This window comes from Sphaeramia orbicularis, chromosome 1 (assembly GCF_902148855.1).
Source record: "Sphaeramia orbicularis chromosome 1, fSphaOr1.1, whole genome shotgun sequence".
Taxonomy (NCBI): Eukaryota; Metazoa; Chordata; class Actinopteri; order Kurtiformes; family Apogonidae; genus Sphaeramia; species Sphaeramia orbicularis.
The window spans coordinates 47,955,198-47,975,728 of record NC_043957.1 but is presented as its reverse complement, the minus strand read 5'-3'; the positions used below and the strand labels follow the sequence as shown (position 1 = coordinate 47,975,728).

Sequence of the window (20,531 nt, the reverse complement as noted above, 5' to 3'; positions counted from 1 at the left end):
GTGAATACCCTTTGGTAGGAGCTGGTGTCAGCAGTGTGTGCCTCCTCTTGGTTCTTCAGGACTCTCTGCGTGTCAAGGTTGAGTCCTTCCAGTTGTTTGATCAGATGACTCTGCTCTGCTGCATGCTCTGTACTCTGCTTGTACAGGGTCTGCACTTCTGCAAATTCATGACTACACACACAGTATGTACACATAATATAGCAATTTATACTGAACTGTAATTGTTAAACCAATGATAAAATGTTGGATACCAATCCCCCCCTTACTCTTTTTTACATTAAAACAATTACATTACATATCCAGGATATTTGATTTCATTAAAGGCTGTGATATAAATGCAAACTTTAAATTAACATGATGTAATGAGGTCAGGGTCATCTTCTATAGCTCTCTCCACTCAGACCAAAATAAAAGCCTATATATGAGTGACCTGATGCCATTTCAAAACCACTGTCGAAAAGTGAAGCCACCTTTCCAAGCTTCTGTGTCAAACCACAGGGTAGACCAGTAAAGTCACCTCTGACTGAATCTGAACAACAATCAGAAAATATAGCTGTCAACCATTTATTTAACCTCCTACCTCACCTCCCATTAGTCTGCACTAGGTCTGTGTTATGGAGTAGGCCTAGATCTTCTACAGCACAATAACATAAGATCAAATTCATGTTTCCACCCAGGCCTGAATTAATTTCTAAAAGGCAAATATAACAGTAAGATGATTCATTTTTATAAGATTTGAGGATTATAACACAAAATCTGTTGTGATTTACATAAATATAAATCATAATCATCTTGTATATATAACTAATATTATCACAAAGCAACACAACTATGTATGTAAGATTTTGATCTCTCACAATACAACAACACTGCACATCAAACTTGTTGGTGGAATTACCCCAAAGTGCTACTATAACCTAACAAAGGACATCTTCACCGAGCAAAAATCTTAAGAATGGTCTCTGGACATGGTGTGACTAACACGTCAAAGTGCCTCTGGCATTAAAACAGAAAAGTAGTTAAAAAAGGTTGAGATTACCACTAAGGCTCCTATGGTTCTCACAGTTTTTATCATATCGACTAAAGCTTAGCCAAAGCCTGCCCTGTTTCCCTTTTCTCCCCCTCTTAAAGCATATCCACTATGCAGGGCTTATCAAGTGGCTTTAGATGAGCCAGAGTGGAAGAAATCTGTGTCACCCTCAAGCCTGGCAGCAGACAGAGCAATATACTATCTACTGCACACACTAACCCATCTAAGGTCATGTATACACATATTCCTACACAGGAAAGATACGTACGTTCTTCAACAAAGAAGATCACCGTAAGTGTCTTTTTTCTAGAACTGTGATCCTAAGCAGGGCAGACACTGATTAAAATCAGTTAGGTGGCTCACCGAAGTTGGCTGAGTTGAACCTCCATTACTGTCACCTGCCTCTCTTTGGAAGAAAGCTGGGCTGCAAGACTGCTACTGTGGCTCTGTAAGTTGGATAACTCCTTCCATGTACTGTGCAGCTCTTCCTCCAGCCCCTGGTATAGCAAATTATAAGCAGAATAATGTCAAATCTAATTTTTAATTTTTATCAGAAAACACAGTAAAGAAGGAACAAGACTAATAATAACGAGAACAATGAGGAGGCAAACATATGTGATTGATATGCATTTGCAATATTTGGCCCATTATGCTTTTTATCAAAATTTAAAAAAAAAATAATAATTAGAAACATCTCAGCTATTTGTCTTGTTGTATTCTTCAGCAGCTGGTGGAATATTTCAGTGATGTGTTTGCATTGAGTTCACATATTCTAGTCATCTAGTCAGTTATTTAAACTGCAGTCAAAATATAAACCAGTCAAACATATGATGTATATCACACACTGATTTGCTTTTAACTTCGCTTCAAAACTTCACAGGCCTCCTGTAAACAACGGCACAGGTTGGCCAGTTTTCCCATCCTACTTATTCAATGTGTGTGTGTGTGTATATATATATATATATATATATATATATATATGTATGTATGTATGTATGGGGCAGGGTGGTCTGTGCCGCAGTACCGCACAATGGGTAGGTGAAAAGTGAAAGTGAAACTTAACACTAATTCCCCTACAACTCCCGCTGTTGTGAAACTGATTTACCTTTTCCCTACCTTCTGAAACTTCACAAACTTTCATTTGAGGAGGCAGGACATTTGTTTATGGGGCATTGCCCCCCCCCAAGAACCAGCCCCGAAGCCTATTAAATATTATACATATGTATAATAGGTCTAATGCGACGATGATGATTTTTCGTATCAAATGTATGGTATGGCGGAAACGCTGCATATTTTACATACAATACATATACAATAATGACAAATAGCCAATTGGAAGTTTGTTATGTTATGGAGTGAGTTTCCATAATGTTTTGGTTTTTTTTTTAAAGCACAGTGAACTTGGTAAATGTTTCTCTCTTTCTTGCTGGTTCAATCTGATTGTCATTTTCTTAAGTCATATTCTGTGTTGCATAAACTATTAAGCAAATAGACTGAGTAATATATTCTAGGTCCAATACTTCCCATGTTTAACAAACCGGGATGATGCAGCTGTGACCCATCTTATATTCCCCATTTCCATCTCTCACGTCAATGTCTGAAACAAAAATGCAGAACAGGCGGAGTGTCTTAGACTGTGATGGATGTGTGCAGGCTACTTGCTGGGCACTTTTCTTTCCAAGTGTAATTACTCTGCTGCTCTGACTTATTCAAGAGTTTCTGAACAACTCCATTTGACTAAAGCAGTTATATGCTTCATACAGATTAGTCTCTGGAGGTAAAAATATACAATTCCTCCACTGCTCCTTTACCTTGGGACTTAAGTATTGGCAGGCAGAGTACAAGTGAATGGAGACCAAGCAGCAGCAAATGGACTGTTGTTACTATATTTCCAAGAGACCAGAGGAATTGATTTTAAACATTTTTGGAGAAAACGTCTGATTCTTCATACAACCCAAATGCATTTGGTGAGGGAGTACATATTTTGACCCTCATATACAATGGATATAATAAACAATAGATTTCAGGTAGGTTCAGGAAGAAGAGGATAGGGCACTTCTCATCAAAGCTGGATGTAATGTGTCATCATTGTATAATGTTGATGTGCACATGCATGTTAAGGCACAGCACATCATGCTAGAACTTTTTGTTGGTTGCAGAATGTACCAAGTGAGACTGTATGCAACATTTTCAGCTGCACAGTGGCAGAATTGCTAGCTTTCCTTTCCACTCTATGGGTATAACTCATTTTTAAAGCATTCATTGCCATGTGAAAGAACAAAAAACTCTCAACTGCAACTACGTTGAGGTTCAAAATAGCACAGTTTGACAAATGTACATCTTTTTCTTGTGAATACTTTTCTCGTGATTTATTCATTTGTACACCATAATAAACATCCTCATACGTCCATGTCCCACCCAAACAACTTCTCTCCCGACACTAATTTCCAAAAGCATGGTCACTGCATCCTGTACTCAGCGCTACCGAAGACAAATGTGTTTCATTTAAAGAACCCGCCAAGCAACCCAGAGGTTTCTCCCCATTTCCAGAACTACAGTGGCCAGTGCCAGACCCCCCAACACCAGCAGACCGGTCTGGCTAGCAAGACTACCAGCTTGATAGAAAAGGAAAACTTGCACAGTTCTCATTTTCTATGCCTGTAAGAGAAGTTTGATCTCTCTTAAGTTTGATCCCTCTTATGCTAGTCTGACTACTAGCAAATTGTCAAAATGCTAGTGTGTTTTATGACATGGAACTAATGGTTTGCACATAAAAAAGTATTGAGAGTAAAACATTTTTTTTTCAGGATTAGTATTATCATTATTATGCTCGGGTTGCACTGATGCACTGAAATTCTGGCTGACACCAATACTGAGGTTTAAAATAACAACTTAGCTGATATTTATTGTAGATAAGTTATTTTCTTTTGGTGCCTTTTAGTTGTTACTGTAATTTATTTCCTCTTTTGTGCCAAGGAAACAAAGACATCTTTTTAAAGTCTGTCAGGTCCTTTCTGTGAATGAGCACAAATTAAAGATTCCAAACTCACAAAATAACACAACATATAAACATTAACTACTGCCCTCAGTAAAATTGCTGATATTGGTTATAAAGATCTATCTTGATCGATACCAATGTTTGGCCAACAAATCTGTGCATCCCTAAGTTTCATCCTTCTATGGAGATGTATTTTCATGTAAAATCAGTCCAATCTTTCTGGACTGATTTTTATTTTTATTTTTTTCAAACAAAGCTATTCAAGATATTAAGTAAATATTCCTACACTGTTATATTGCAAAATATACTGGAGGAAAATAAAGGTTGAAATCACCTTTCTCCAACATCACTCAGCTATACTTCTCATCACAACTTCGTGAATGTGTCTCTGAATGGACTTGTCCCCATGTTCATACCTTGACTCTGGCCTGGGCGGCATCCCTCTGCTCTCGCTGGGTGTTGACCTGCCTCTCTTTCTCCTCCAGGTCAGCTTGCAGGGCAGCACAGCGGGACATTAATCCCTCTTTCTTCTCCTCAATAGCCTGCACCACCTGCTGCTCCTCCTCCTTTTTCCTCCTACACTCAGTCTTCATTTCCTGGATAAGCAAGGTGTGTATGTGTAAGGAGGCAAGTAGAGGGGGTCACAAGGGCCAAATAAACAATGGTGACGAGAGGAGGAGAATAGAAAAAAAAAAAGATTCAAACTGAGAAACTGAAAAAAGAAAAGCAACCTACAGGGCTGAGGCTGAAATGAATATGTAAACAGTGGGCCGACTTTGCTGTGGGAAGCCCCTGCATGGGCTGCTGATTGGCCAAGGTCACCTGTGCTGTGCGACTGGGCACACACGGCCAGATGTTGGCTGGCGCAGGCCGAGCCATGCTGCAAGAACTGGTTTCATGCAGGTACCAGGGCCAGTCTGCCGGCTTTAATGACAGGCTCCTAATGAGAACGGTGCTTGCTGCAAGACCCATTAGACTCAACCTAGGTCTCCTTTGATGCTGTCCCCCACGATTTCTCGCCATGAGACCTTACCAAGCCTGTGTAAGGACCATTCCTTTATCAATTAATCATAGCTCGGTCCCATCTAAGCGTAATTAGGGGGAAGCCACACCATCACATGTACTCTTTTCACTTCCCCTACTGAAGTAATCATTAAGAATTTATCTGCAAGTTAACAACCTGCTTTCCCTTTTCTTTTTCTCTGTCTGTTTCACATGCACAACACACACTCAGACACACTCTCTTTTTCCAGCTGTTAAGTATTCTCTGTTGTCAGTGGCAAGATAGACAGGTAAAAGCAAGAAAAGGTGAAACCAAGACAGGGTGAAAAGTGAGAGAAAAGGCTTAGAGACACAGACACTTTCTCCCTTAAATGATTGAACGCCTGTGGCTACAGCCACAGGGGACTTGTCGTGTTTGGTGTCACAAAGAGAACAGATTTTTAGAGACTAGAGGTCCAGGCTGCCACAGAAAATTTGTTCCACCAACCTTAAGTTCCTGAGTCTTGTTCAGCAGTTGTTCATGCAGAGCTGCCAGCTCTTTCTTCATTAAGGTACTCTCCTCATCCACTGTTGTCCTCCTCTGTGCCAAGTGGTTAATCTCTTGTTGCTGCCCTGTAACTGTCTGTGGCAGACAGAGAGAGAAAGAGAGACAAAAAAAACCTAGTGAGAAAAATAACCACAGGTTTCACTGCAAAGAAAGCATAATTACCTCTGCCAAAAAGATTAGGGGATCACTTATCCTGTGTCAACAGGATTACATAAAACATACTGCATGGATTTCAGGAAATTTGGTCGAAGGATAGGGCATGGGTCAGTGACAAACCCATTAAGTTTTGGAGTAGATCCATTGATTGCTTTTTCTACGATTATAACATAGGTCATGTGATTGAATTATAGAACTATGGAGCAAAAGCAGAGTTATTTGCTCCCCTCTTCAAGTTCCTGCAGGTTTCAACAAGTTAAAATGAAGACGTCTTAAAATGATAAATTCAACTGAAGATGTATTTCCTACTTCTGGGGTTGGTCTTACGTGATGCTCCCACTGTGAATGCAGAACAATATTGGGTGATTGCAGGAATTTGCAGTTTTGTTTTTTTTTCCCTGAACCACAGGTACATGTTGTCTGACTTGCTATGTGACTAATGCAGGATGTGTTATGTAATTAAGTACATTAGTTAAGAAACTTTATTACATAGATATAGATGTTTTTGTTATTTTAATCTTGGGAATTTACATGCTGTTTAAGAACATTTGATTTTAGAAAACAAATTCCTTAATTTTAAATATATTTATCTCTGATCAGTTCTTCTTTTTCTCCTTAAAAGTGAACCAACCAAACATCTTACAATAAAGATCTCATGTTTATACACTGTTAATTTTCAGAAACCATAGGCCAGTAGCATACCTTAGTAAATGTTGATTTTTTTTGCTGCATATGTGTCCTCAGTAGGAGGAGACTGGCCTCTTTACACTGCATCACCTGGGGTTTGGCATTGGCTGGTAATCCACAGCCTTCTTTGGGTACACCCTCCTCTCAAATAACACTGTGTTCTGGGATGCAATTAATTGCCATGTTGAGGGAAATTGAGGGAAATCGCTCAGATATATCCAGATAGTGGATTTAGCGTTCCTCGCTACTCCTAGCTCACCGTACTAAGAACAGAGGGGCTTTAATAGAGATTTATACCAGAGAGCAGAAAATAAATTCAAACATTGATAATGAGGTAGGCAAGAACAATTTGAACCTCAGTAGAACGCAGTTGATAGAATAAGGGATGGGTGGGGGGGGTTCTGCGAAGTTAAGAGGTCTAGGACAGAAAGATTAGCATTGGAAAATTCCCAGCACAGTTCAAAAATGAAAGCTAATTATGTTACAAGAATGAAAAAAGTAACGAGGGAAAGCATAGACTGAAAGAGGTAGAAAAAAAGACCAGGACGAAAAAAAAAAAAAAAACATCAAAGATGGAGACTGAAGACATTAAAATGAATGTAAGATCCTATGTGGACAAGGCAGACTACAGCTTTGAAAAAAATGGAACAAAAAACCATTAATCACTGTGTGTGTGCTGTTCAAGGACTGTCAGAGAACCACATGACACAGCACAGAGCCCAAGGCTATTAATGATTTACCAAAAAAACATGTCTTTTAGTATTTACGGCTTAAAAAGGTAAATCAAATACTTTTTGTATACACAGGAGCAAGGAGTAAATATGAAAATCAAGAGAGCCAGTTCTAAAAAATATGGTATTCATCAGATAAACTGCATGAATATACTATAAATAGGCATACAGCAAGCAACATTTAACTGGAGGGCTATTTATTAGCAGCACACAGGTTTTGTCCATGCACTGGCAGAAACTATTACATTGAAATTAACATATGAAAACAATTAGGCTATCTGCCATTAAACCTAAAGATGTTAACTTTAATATTTCAGATCAATAAACTTTTCACTTTCCAAAAGCCTCAAAACAAGCAGTATTTCCTGAGGATAAATAACAGCTAGTCCTTATATCAAAAAAACAACAAAAAAACACAGGAAACTTCTCTCCTACACAATCAGTTTGGCTCAGTTACAACTCAAATTAAGATGTTCTTATGTTAAAAAAAAAAAGTTAGAGAAAAAAAAAACACGTTAGGCTACAATCTAAACAAAGAGGAAGAGTCAGGTTTTCACTTAAAATTAAAATACTTCTATAGAAGTTGAAAACAAATGGTGTGACTTTACGGTGACAATACTGAATATTAAACTGAGATAATCTGACTCTAATTAATATAGGCTAAAGTACACTGTGATTAATTTGTGTTCCTCTCCTTCGGCTGAAATTCTTGTGGATTTATGACATTTTATCTCATCAACTAACTTCACTGAGTGCATTAGGCACACAAATAATTCAAACAACAAAAGCACTATGTTTATAACAAAGACAACTCATATAGATATAGTTTTGAGGGACTGGAATATTAGAAACCTTAGAGGAAGCACTACATTGTATCTGCATTACTGTCCTTGGTAAAGGCCAACACTAAAGGTGAAGAGCTTGCACTGCTGGCTGTGTGACCACTTTATTGAGTAGATCAGTGTTGAGATGGCAAGGGAAATGTTTAAAAAAAAAAAAAAAACACTGGCAAGCTGATGACTCCATTACAGCCAGTCTCATTAGGAAGGAACACGATTCTGGATGAGGGATGCTAATGAAGTAGACTTACAGATGCTTCACTGAAGGGATGATGATTTGGTGTAAATTACATTAGTGATGTCATTATTGTTGGCCGTCATACCGTAGAGAAATATTGCTCAAGGGGCCAAAAAATGAATGCTGGTAAAATATCAGGGACAGACTGATGTTTTTTGTTTTTTTTTAAAGATTTCTTCACTTTATATTAAAAAGTAAGGTAAGTGAAAGACTATAAGAGGTAAAAGTTAAAAATAAAAGGCAATGACAAGCTACGACATGCATGAACTCTGCATAGATGTTCAGCTCCAAGATTTGGTTGAACCAAATGTGGATTGTTTGTAAAAATGAATGGCAAATCTTTTTGGACCTAACAAGATCTGGAGATGTGCCAGTTTCTGAATATTATCGATTTAAAGCTACATTATCAAAGATGAGGGAAGAAAAACAAAAAAGCTTACTCTGTACCTGTAGCGCTCTCTTCTCTGTTCAAACAAAAAGCTAAATATAAATAGATATTTTCACTTAACTAAGGAGTAGGGCTGGGCGATAAAACGATAATGATACATATCGCAAAAAAACTTTTCCTCGATTGAAATATGAGACATGCTTGATACAATTTTGATAGAATTCATTTGTCCATGTTTTGACAGACATAAGAAAACCCAATCATAATTAAGTAGCGCAGCACCGAACCAATCACGCTAGAGCCACGTCAAGTTAGGTTGACACACACAGCACAGGTGTAACAGCAGCTGCAGCACACACGCTAATGTTCGGGCTGCAGCGGGAAAGGATGGGTGTTCCCTTGGTAGAAAATTTGACCAAGAACTTGGCCGACCATGTTACTGAAAAGTAGAGTGTAGCATAGAAGCCGGCAGTCAGACGTTAAAAGCATGTTAAGTTTCATTTTCGGTTTCATGCCAGTTACGGTAGTTACGGTAGGTATGGTAGTTACGGAACTCACTCCCATGTATATACCCCTGGCATTGTTTTGTGAAGATGGTCTGTTTTGTTTTGTTTGTGTTCTCTTTTAAAACTTGAAAGCTTTTGCCTGTTGGTCAGACTTTTAGTTTAGTTTTAAATATATGTACCTGTTTTATTTATCTGAAACAGTTGTTCTTCAGCACATCTATCATGTTCAACCTCTGACAGAAAATAAGTCATATTTAAATCAAAAATAACCTTCTGATGTCTTCACAGCTAACTTATGAGTAACAGAAAATTTAAGCTTGCACAAAAATAGTGATTTGATTCATGTCATGATACATATCGATATCGTCTGATATGAAAAAGACTGTCTTATGATTTTTTTTCCATATCACCCAGCCCTACTAAAGAGCAACTTTTTCAAGCTTATGTGCTGAGCCACTAGAGCAAATGCACATGCTATTAGTCAAAATCTACGTAATGGAGTAGTTCTCTGCAGCACATAAAGTCTGCAGAAATGAGCAGAGTTCTTCTTTCCTCAGTTTACTTGAATTCTGTATGCTGAAAAGTAACTATGGCATTTTTGCCCAAAACACCGAAGCTTTAAAAAAAGATATTTAATACAAATAAGAAATATAGAGATTTCACTTTATTTTATTTTTAATAATAATGTTATGTATACCTACTGTTCTTTCAAGTAAAACTTCCAGGTCTCTTATAATGACCATATTTTATTAATGAAAGTGGCATCTAAGAGCATTCACCAAACACACTGACAGGATTCAGTCTGCTTGAAAACACTATACTCGACCTGCTCCAGCTCCTGTATCCTGTAGTCCTTAGACTGAAGGATCTCCAACACTTTCCTGTCCTTAGTCTCAGCTTTGTGCTTCTCACTAGAAAAAAGAGAAATAAAAAAACAGACATCAACAGACATTCCTGGTCGTCCTGCCTTGTCAGTTTTGTAATGTTTCGCTCTGACACTCACTCACTCATGTATACTGTCATCATCTTGTGAACTTTCCATTCTCCATTTACTCATGTTATATTTTCATAGTGGATTGTGATGCTAATTGTGCACTATATACTATAAACTACCATACATATTGTTAAAATAATATCTTTTAATATATCCAATTAATGTTGAGGTTTATATTTATAAAGAGAAAAAGGCATAGTTAGTAAACAGATTACAGTACTACTACTCCCACAGAAGCACCAGACTCGCACTAGCACCTCTTTTATCATCATGAACTTTTAGGGAGACAAAAACAGAACAGCAATTGGGAACCTGTTTGTTTCAACTGCTTTAGGCCACCAGGGGCCACCCATTCCCTCCACTCATCACTTACACTTCCCGTCTTCGAGGCCTTTCCTCTTGTCTCTTTGCCTCTTCTGATCAGCCCTCTCTCCTGGTAGACACTGAAATAAGTATCTGGTGTCCCCCGGAGGAGCTGGAACGCAGTCTGGCCTAGCTACATCTCCTTGTATATTGGGCTGTGTTCACCATGTCCTGAGCAACCAACCAATCACTGTACAAGATCTGCAGGGGAAGGGGAGGGGTGGCTGAATGGCGGTTCCCAGTGGGCACCAGCGCTTGACTGGAGTCGACACAATTACCATGTCAATATCCTCCTGTGCATCAGGTGATACAATACACATACACTCTCTGGGTGCATGTTCCCTCACCAATCTCACTTTGATGGGTTTCCTAAGGGGCTACCAAGGAACTGAAGGGCTGAGGTTGAGGAGAAGAAATGAGAGGCGCAGGTACCGAGGAACTCTCTGCACACTCATACAGCAACATGTTTTACCTATATTAAGTGTCTACCATCAACTTAGAGACTTTAAGAAGTAGTTTGTGATGTCGCTATGTTAAAAGCTGTGGGAAGTGATCAGAATCCTTATGATTTCACACTCACTGAACATTTAAGATAAAATAGCCTCATGGGCCACACCTATTACAATTTCACTATCAACTAGTGACTGACCCATGTGTTTTCTTTTTTTTTTCATAGGTAATACCTTTCAGTTAATTATTAGCAGTCAATGAGAACCATTATTTTGGTCACTATACAGATGCAAAAAAAATCTAAACCTTGGTATCAAATTTTAATTAGGTTAAAGATTCAAAGTATACAGGGTGGGAAAGCAAAATTTACAATATTTTGAGGCAGGGATTGAAAGACAGTGTATGACCAATTAGTTTATTGAAAGTCATGAGAATTTATTTGCCACAAGAAAATTTACATCATAGAAAATGTTTTTATTCTATGTGTCCTCCTTCTTTCTCAATAACTGCCTTCACACGCTTCCTGAAACTTGCGCAAGTGTTCCTCAAATATTCGGGTGACAACTTCTCCCATTCTTCTTTAATAGTATCTTCCAGACTTTCTCCTAATAGTTTTGCTCATAGTCATTCTCTTCTTTACATTATAAACAGTCTTTATGGACACTCCAAGTATTTTTGAAATCTGCTTTGGTGTGATGAGTGCATTCAGCAAATCACATACTCTTTGACGTTTGCTTTCCTGATTACTCATATGGGCAAAAGTTTCTGAAAAGGTATGAATAATAGTGTTAGGTATGATTACGACATCAATATATTTTTGGTTTCAAAACAATTGACGTAGTGCCTGCTGAGAAAAAACAACTAAATGTTCATTGGAAATTTTGCTTCCCCATCCTGTAATATTTTAGGTATCATTGGGACAATCACTAATTCACAGAACTAGAGAAGAAACAAGATTTCTGCACATAACTCCTGGATGGCTGTTGAAAATCCACCCAGTAACAAGAGGTTTACACCAATTATAAGCCACTTTTACACAGAGATCCGGAAAAAAAGGTGAGACTATGATTACACATTTTTTCCACCACTGACTGATTTCCACAGCCAAGCCAAAGGAGTAACAGAGGTGAGACAGGCTGGACTTTTACACAGTGGACCTGCGTTCCGGAATCAAAGGGGCGGTGACGCAGCGTATAGTGTGACATATAATTTGCACGTCGGAAATGCCCCGAGCATAGCGGTGTTGCTAACCTCTCCAGAGTTGGCCCATTTTTCACCGTTCTACTGATGTTAACATGGATAGAGTCCTCCGCCTGAAGTGACAACAGCTCTTGGGTCTTGGCGTCTCCTCAGTTTGTCATCTTTCTGGTCGCATTGATGTGTTTGTTTACTGTACACAGACCACGCTCATTTTTAAATCCCGACGGCGTGGGGGTCGCATATGCAATATGTCATCCAAACATCATCAAAACGTCACACCTCGGTTGCGGAACGAGAGGTGTTCCTTTTACACAGCATTCCGGAATCATGATTCCACCTTTATCACTGCTCTGTTACTACCTCCAGAGGCGTTACAGAGCCGTGATAAAGGTGGGACCAAATGATCCCACCATTCTGTTTACACAGACGTCATTCTGGAATAAAGGGGCTAATAAAGGGACTATAGTCTGTTCAGACCAGATTCTGCCAAATGTAACTTTCAAATGTGGTTTCACTTTACCACAGCGGCAAGAAATTGTTCTGATTTGGAAAAGTAAGAGAAAGCTGCAGAAGAGGTGTATTTTCTCTTTTTTTTTTTTTTGCATGATTTCAGACCCTGTACTTTTAAAGAGAGTCTTTAGGGTAATGGGATTAATAGAGACTTTAGAATAGTGAGAGTTTTGCAATTAATCAAATCACAATCAAAGTGTCTGTATAATTACAGTATACAGTTGCAAAATGCTGCAATTTCAAAGATCCAGTGAGTGAGATTTAGGAGGATCTACTTGCAGAAATGGAACACAGCATTTCTAATTACATTTTCATCAGTGTATAATAAGAAATGACCAATCAGCTTCTTTTTAGGCACTGAAACTTGTGTGGTGTATGGTCATGTGTGTTGACGAGGTGAAATGAATGCCATAATGTAGCCTCTGTTGGCAAAATCAGTACATAATTCAGGAGGCCTCTATCAGATATTCAGCTGCTTGGAAATAATTAAAAATAGCTCATATTGACCTTTTTACATGTCTATGATGATTTTATGATTTTATTCTGTAAATTTATTTATTTTTTCTCTGATTATTTCTTATTTTTTAAGCAGATCCTTTCTTTTATGTGTGAATGGGACATCAAGGGAATTTGGAACTGTTTTTGTGCGTATTTTATTCAAACTAAAAGCTACTGATATAATACTCCAAGAACAAATATATTAAGTTTATGTAACTGTACATGATCAGAAAAAACAAACCTCTGCACTTCTCAGAAAGTTCCCATGCCACTGTTTTTGGTATAGCTTAGCCACCCTGCAAAAGAGGTCATATTCAATATCACAATTTATCCGATAAAGACAAGTATTTGGCAGGAGTGTTTCAGCTGTCCAGAATGGGAGCAGCAGAGAGGAGTGTTTTCATTAAAAGCGTTTTCATGGTTGAACTGCTAGACCGGGGATAAGAAGGCTTAAATCAGCATCTGCACCAGATTCAGTCGTAACCCCAGAAGAATGGCCGAGGTGCCTTAAACACCCCTTGAACGACTTTCACACATATTTCTCTTCACTTGTGAGATAAAGGAATTTTCAGCGGCTGAGCTTCTCAGGTAGCAATTTGAAAGATGAATGTACTCACCGCTCAACCACCAAACTGACAGCCTGGGTCAAGTCTGGATTTGCCACTTGCAGCCGTTTCCATAGGGACCACACAAACTCCTTGTCTGCCTGTGAACGCAAAGGATACTATAAGTCAGGCTGAAATTGTTAATTGAGACGGGTAGTGTTTTTCAATAAATTTGTCTCCAGATGTAACAGATCTCAGCATTTCTGATTGAAAACAAAAAATTAAATAAGATGCTCAATGACATTAGCATAAGACAGACCGAGCAGTCAATCAATAATTTAACCATCTTGTACAAATAGTTTTTGATCTGGCCTGCCCTCTCTAATTATGAATCTCTCTTAACAGGAACCCCCTTACTGAGATGTGACCTTCGACTCAAGGGGAGCAAGCATTGACACTTGTCATTATGCACTATTTATGACTGGGGAGAGCTGGGATCCAAATCAAAACACAGCAGTCGAGCTTGCATTTTCTTTATTAATCAATTGCTCTCTCCAGATATGTTTTCCACTGCAGCTCCAAAGTAACTAGCCCCAAAGAAACTCAAAACTGATGACAGAGAGAGTCATCCTCAAGTAGAAAAACCCAGCCAGCCCCTGACACATTTCCAATTCAAATTGTCTCACTGGTTTTTCAAACATTTTTAAGCTACATTACATTTAATGAGGGACATCTAAAAACTACATTTTCTGACATTAAAAGACAGAATTATACCAAATCGACTTAATATAAAATTATCTGATAAATTATGTTCACATCATCATAAGATAAAAGTCATCCCTCCCACTGGAATCTACTGGTCTCCAATTAGTACATGAATTTTAACCCCCTTTTCAAAAGTGTCTAATCAATTATTTACTAAAATGGCAGAAGCAGACCTTGATAAGACCATGAGCTGAACATACAAAGTGGAAGGACTGTAGATCTCTGTCTATGTATACATATGTGTATGTATACAGAGTGAGAGTGGGATGAAAAAGGGAATGGAGATCTCACCAAATCAGTCCAGTAAACTAGCAAACGATGAAATTAAGTAGCACGGTTGGCTTGAAATAGGTGGTCTCCCTCTGCCTGGCCTTTGGCTGCCATTAGTCATTCCACAGACAAGTGTTCAGTCAGGAGCCTCATCAAGAGCTCTCCTCTGCCATGTGTACTTAAAAATGCAATGAATGTGTGTTTGATGATCACTGAATTATTCATTTTAAATCTAGACACTAAAACACCATGGGCTAAACATACCAAAGAGAACCACTGGAATTCAGCCACATATTAATAAAATTAGCATGGTCTAGTAGGATCATTTGCTGGCCGACAGATGAGCCTCTTTGTAGTTAATGGCTGTCCTGAAGTACATCTTGCCAGAGACTTAAGACATCAATGGTATTCAAATGCCACTATTTAAGTGGGACACTGCACAACTAAAGGTCCCTATTAGACAGATAGAATCACTGATGTTCTACCCAGATAAGACCACCAAGGACGGTCTCACTTCAATGTACAGCATCGGGCACTATAACGCAGAAAGAAATTAGTATCACCACAGTATTGGCAGGTAAACTAGTATTACCATGATGTGTTACACCTTAAAAACACATCATACCCAGGGCTGATACTGATTATGAGTAATCAAGGAAAACAATAACGAATATGAGGAACAAATGTAAATGCATAGTCAAAATGAAAATCTTGGTGTCCAACTTATGCTTTCAAGTGTGTTTAATTAAAAGAGAAATGGGACCTTAGGATACCTTTTCTGGTCTTAGCTCATGCTCAAGAGTTTCTGGGATGATATTTTTATGTGTATGGGGACACACACAGCAGGCCATGAATTCCCGACCCTGTGATACTAGCCTACTCTAAGTGCTCCTTGACATTTCCACCAGCAGTGGAAAAAAAGGGACACCCTGAGGTGTAAATCACTTTCTCCTTCTTACTTCAAAAAATGACTTAATGATGTGGTTTCTTGTCTGTGTCGTTTAAGAAATTCAGCAAACTCTACTCAATGCTTACCTTGAGATTTAGGGGCCATTTACTGAACATATTAGAGGAGAGAGGTGTCAACCTGAGAATTAATGTTCTCAGATTGTAATGTACTGTACTAGGGATGTGCACAAATAACCAGTGATTTCAGAGGTTTAATCAATCACTTTGTTCTTAAGAGTTGACAAATTTTCTTAGGGTAAGGGGTATTTACATTTTACTTCATAGAGACGCAAAACTAATGTTCATAGCACAAGGTATACTTGTGGTTGGTGAGGTTTTAATTTTTACAATTATTATACTATTATTATTTTTTATTTACTTATTTTTGGTTTAGGTGGAGGGCATGTGTTAACAACAATAATGTCACAGCTAAACAACTTATCAACATAAATTCAACTCAACTTGAAAAAGTAATCAAAAGGTCCACTCCTACACTGCACTGAAGGGACAAATATGTTCTTTTTTCTATGAACTGGCAGTAGCCTGATTTGTTCATTTCACATTCTGTTCTGCAAAAACACAAACTTAATGAATAAAACATATTTTAAAATTTAATTAGGTACATTATCTTGTAACAATAAGTACAAGATTCTACCAGAAGCTTTGCTAATTAAGTTGAAAAGTCAAAAAATAAAAATACTAAATGTCTCTCTTACATTTTATAACATAAAGAGAAAAAAGACAACTAGTAAAACTTAAATTTGTACTGAAATATGTGGCTCCTTCAGTCTTTAATCAGAAGTACCAGATTTTGGTGCAGAAAGCAGATTTCCTCACTATGTAATATGATGGTTTATTACATTTAGTATGAATTTAAAGTCAAAAAATGATCAAAAATACTGAAAATATTTAGACCCCTTTCATATACTTAATGAGAACATACAAAGTATCATATATTAAACAGTGATAATGGAGTGATCTCAAGTGGATTTAATTTTGCTGACATCTGGACCACTATCACTACCAACGATCTATATACACAACAATAAAGAAAATACATTTTGCATTTTTAAATTTGCAAAGCATTGCTTTTCATGATTATGGATCCTTGTAAGAATGTCCAGCAACTGTGGCAGATTTGAGAATGAAATCTGTTAAAGTAGACTCTAAAAAAAGTTAACTTCACTAGTCAAACTACATTTTATACACAAGATGAATAAAGTTAACAGGCACTCATGTGGTTACAGGCACACAGCAACAAATGTTCCAGCTCCATGTGTTAGGTGGTATCCATAGCCTAATAAAAACTCAGATTTAACACATCATCAGCTGCAGCTGTCTACCTGTATGGGAAGGTAGTGTAGATATGCAAAGTGAGAACTGCTGGGTTCAGTTCACTCATGCTGTTAGGCACCACCTGGTGGTGAGTATGCAAGGACACTCAGCTTCAATCACTGACTCAGAAGGTGAAGAAAAAAGGTTTTCAACTGTGCACCTGAGCTCTTTTTGTGTCTGTGAGTAAAGATTTATATCACAAGGTAAAGAGAGAAAGTGGGGTTAAACTAATATAAATATATTTGCAAAAGAATATTTATTACCAACAGTTCCTTTTGATTTGTGAGAATAGTTTAAAACAGTATTTTAAATGAGAAATTTTGCACATGGCAGTAATAACAGGGAAACAATAGGGTGTACTCTAAACTAACGTAGATAATAAGCTGTAGAAATGTAATCTACATGTCAAGATCTGAGGGACTAAAATAGAAATTGCTGACTGATGTACAGTACATAGATCTTCATGCCTGTATTTTCTCCCCAGTGATTATTTTATTTTGAATGGTACTACATTGTTGGTGCATTATGTGTCTAAAATGAAAGATAGGACTTTTCCAAATTTATCTTTCATAAAACAGCATATTCACTGTTTCACTGATAAGAGAAATAGTAGTAGTAATAATAATAATAGTAGTTACATTTGTAGTGTCTGCACTCATCCACCAAATGAAGCTCACAACAGTGCAACAACAGACAGGACCATTTTCTTCAAAACTTTTCCTATTTGAAAAGGATTGTACATTCAGATCCTCATGTTTTGCCTCAGTGACACATGGGAATCCTCAAGCATATCAGTAAGCTGAATACTTGAGTTGTACATCTATAATTCTAACCATCAACCATTTATCATACAAGCATGCAATAAAACAGTTTAAAACCAAAAATGAGGCTTCAATCACAATTTCTAGAGCACAAGATGGTTTTCCAGGTTGCTTAGTAAGTCTGAACAACTGTTCAAAATGTAATAATGTTCATTTAACAAAGAGGTAAAGCAGTAAAAGAAAAGAAATATGTAGATAGTTAAGGAGCTGAAACCAGTTAAATTTAGCATTTTTGTTTAATATCTTATTCCATTTATTTCCTCTTTATAAATTTGTTGATTATACCATACTGCCAAATAACTGATTAATTAATTATCCTAAATTATTGGTTCAGGACTAGCTGTCATAACATTTGCTTGCTGCCTTTACCATCTTAATTTAAAAGCAGTCTTAACTTCATTCACAAATAACGTCAAAAAGTCTGTTTCCTGTAAGATAACATGCTAATCAGACAAAAGATAACACAGCAGGAGTATGTGATTATGATTTTTTATTATATTTATGTACAGACCTGGCATTGCATCAGCTCATCTGATAAACTCTTCACTTGATCTTCCAAAAGGAGGATGCGGCTGTTGTCTTTGGATGACATTGTGGGGCTGCAAATAAAGCCAGGTAACAACAAATTACATATGTTTCATACGTTACAAGAATGTTATATTTGTAGTTATGGGGGATCTGATTTTACAGAAGGGTTAGTGTGACAGTACTTTCGTAATTCAGAGGTGACGAGATTATTGCCAACTTGGAAACGAAAGGTATAAACTTTCTAAAAGCAATATTGGCCCGAGTTCTCTTCTATTCATGACAGTTATGAAAAATGGCAATTACTGTTAATGGTAATTAATACGGGCATTATCTGAAGATTTAACAAAGAGAAGTGAGCACTTTGTCTCTTACCTTTGCTAACCAAGCAGCTATCAACAACGTATAGCTAACCAATGCTCAAGCTAACGTTAGCTTGCGTTAGCCACCCATTATAAACTCAGAGCCTGATATGTGCTTCTGTCCTACTGTTGACAACTTCCGCTAAATCCGTCTTCAGCGTAACTTCACAACACGCTTCAACATGAGTTGCATTCACAACTCCGTAAAGTATTCACTGTCGCTTTTCCTACAAATGTAAAACCAACTTTCTGGGTGAATAAAGCTGTTGTCAATAACTACGGAGACGCTTCTTCCTTTCAAACGGTCCCGCTGTTTTCCGTTTCTGTACCTCTGCGTCACAGCCTTCACGTCACTTTGCGACAGATGAGGTCGACTTACCGTATATGAGGCTCTTAGTGATGTGACTCTAAAGGAGGCAGTGGTCTCCATCAAAGTGGGGTCTAGTAATCTGATTATTTTATTTGGAAAAATTCATATACACAAAAATGAATATGCCAAAACACGCCCAAATTTTAAAGTCTTACTAACTGAATTTGAAAAATATATTAAATCAATAGAATTTGTCTTTAACAAAAAAAAAAAAAAAAAAAAAAAGCACCACTACTCTGGCAATTTGTAAGGAATTCTTTAAAATGGACTGAACTTACTCTCTGATGTGTTAATTTATCTTTCTTAAATCTGTATATTTTAAGTTTTTATTATTATTATTATTTAAGATAAGATAAGATAATATATATATATATATATATATATATATATATATATATACATATATATATATATATATATATATATATATATACATACATACATACATACATACATATATATATATATATATATATATATATATATATATATTAATTTATTTATTTATTTATAAACCATTTGCACTACATCATATCGAACAATATTTGCACTCTCCTTTTAAATACTTTTTTATTCAAATTTATATGACTGTTTGTTTTTATGTGTATGTGTTTGTCTATGTATGTTTTTATGCTGCTAACAACACTGTGAATTTCCCCATTGTGGGATCAATAAAGGAATATCTTATCTTATCTTATCTTATTTGTCTATTCTTCTTTGCATTATTTTAGTTTATTTGTTTAGAGGCTTTTTCCTTTTGACATCTTGATGTTTGTTCAAAATTTCTCTGTTCTGTATACCAATGTATTTTCCATAAAGTTGGGGGGGGGGAGTGGGGTCTAGTACTACAAAGAATGCCCATGAGTGTTTTAAGTAGTTCTTAGCTAAATTATTTTTGTGTGACACACTCAAATAATTTTCACTCTCTTTTTTTTTTTTTTTTTTTTTTTGTAGACATCCCACACAATATGGTGAGCAAAAAAATTGACAGAATTAATTATAAAAGCTGTATATTTATTAAACGCATGTCTGGTGATTGATCAGCCCATGTCTCATCAACCTATCTTTATAAACATATTTAACCTAACTTCAACACCAAGACCAACTCCAAAGCTATGAATGGAGAACATTTTAGAGTATTTGTGATGGCACACATTTCTTTGACTCATAACAGTAGAAAACAGTGGTTGTTTTTCCTGATAAATGGAAGGGGTAAAGGGGTAAAATGAAAGGGTACTTCACTTCAAATTCCACAAACATAAAATTTGGACATTTTAACCCACAGCAGTGTGAAAGCCTTTAAAAAAAATCTAAAGAAATATTAAAATAAATATATCTGAATTCAAATTATTTTAAGGTATTCTGTTGATGGTGTTGTTTAAGTAATTATAATAGAATTCATGATATTACTAATTGCTTATTACATAATTACTTATTACTTTTGATGAATATA

At 36.9% G+C, this 20,531-nt stretch overlaps 1 protein-coding gene across 1 annotated transcript in view; it reads right to left on the bottom strand.

Moving 5' to 3' along the window:
• cntln (centlein, centrosomal protein) overlaps nucleotides 1-19,021 on the bottom strand; it is a 108,917-nt gene extending 89,896 nt beyond the window's left edge. The window contains 8 exon segments of the mRNA XM_030148872.1: nucleotides 9-171; nucleotides 1,394-1,527; nucleotides 4,445-4,624; nucleotides 5,518-5,652; nucleotides 9,949-10,033; nucleotides 13,755-13,843; nucleotides 18,333-18,420; nucleotides 18,722-19,021. Coding sequence (XP_030004732.1) covers nucleotides 9-171; nucleotides 1,394-1,527; nucleotides 4,445-4,624; nucleotides 5,518-5,652; nucleotides 9,949-10,033; nucleotides 13,755-13,843; nucleotides 18,333-18,413 — 867 coding nt within the window. The 5' untranslated portion in view covers nucleotides 18,414-18,420; nucleotides 18,722-19,021.
• Nucleotides 19,022-20,531: the final 1,510 nt, after the last annotated feature.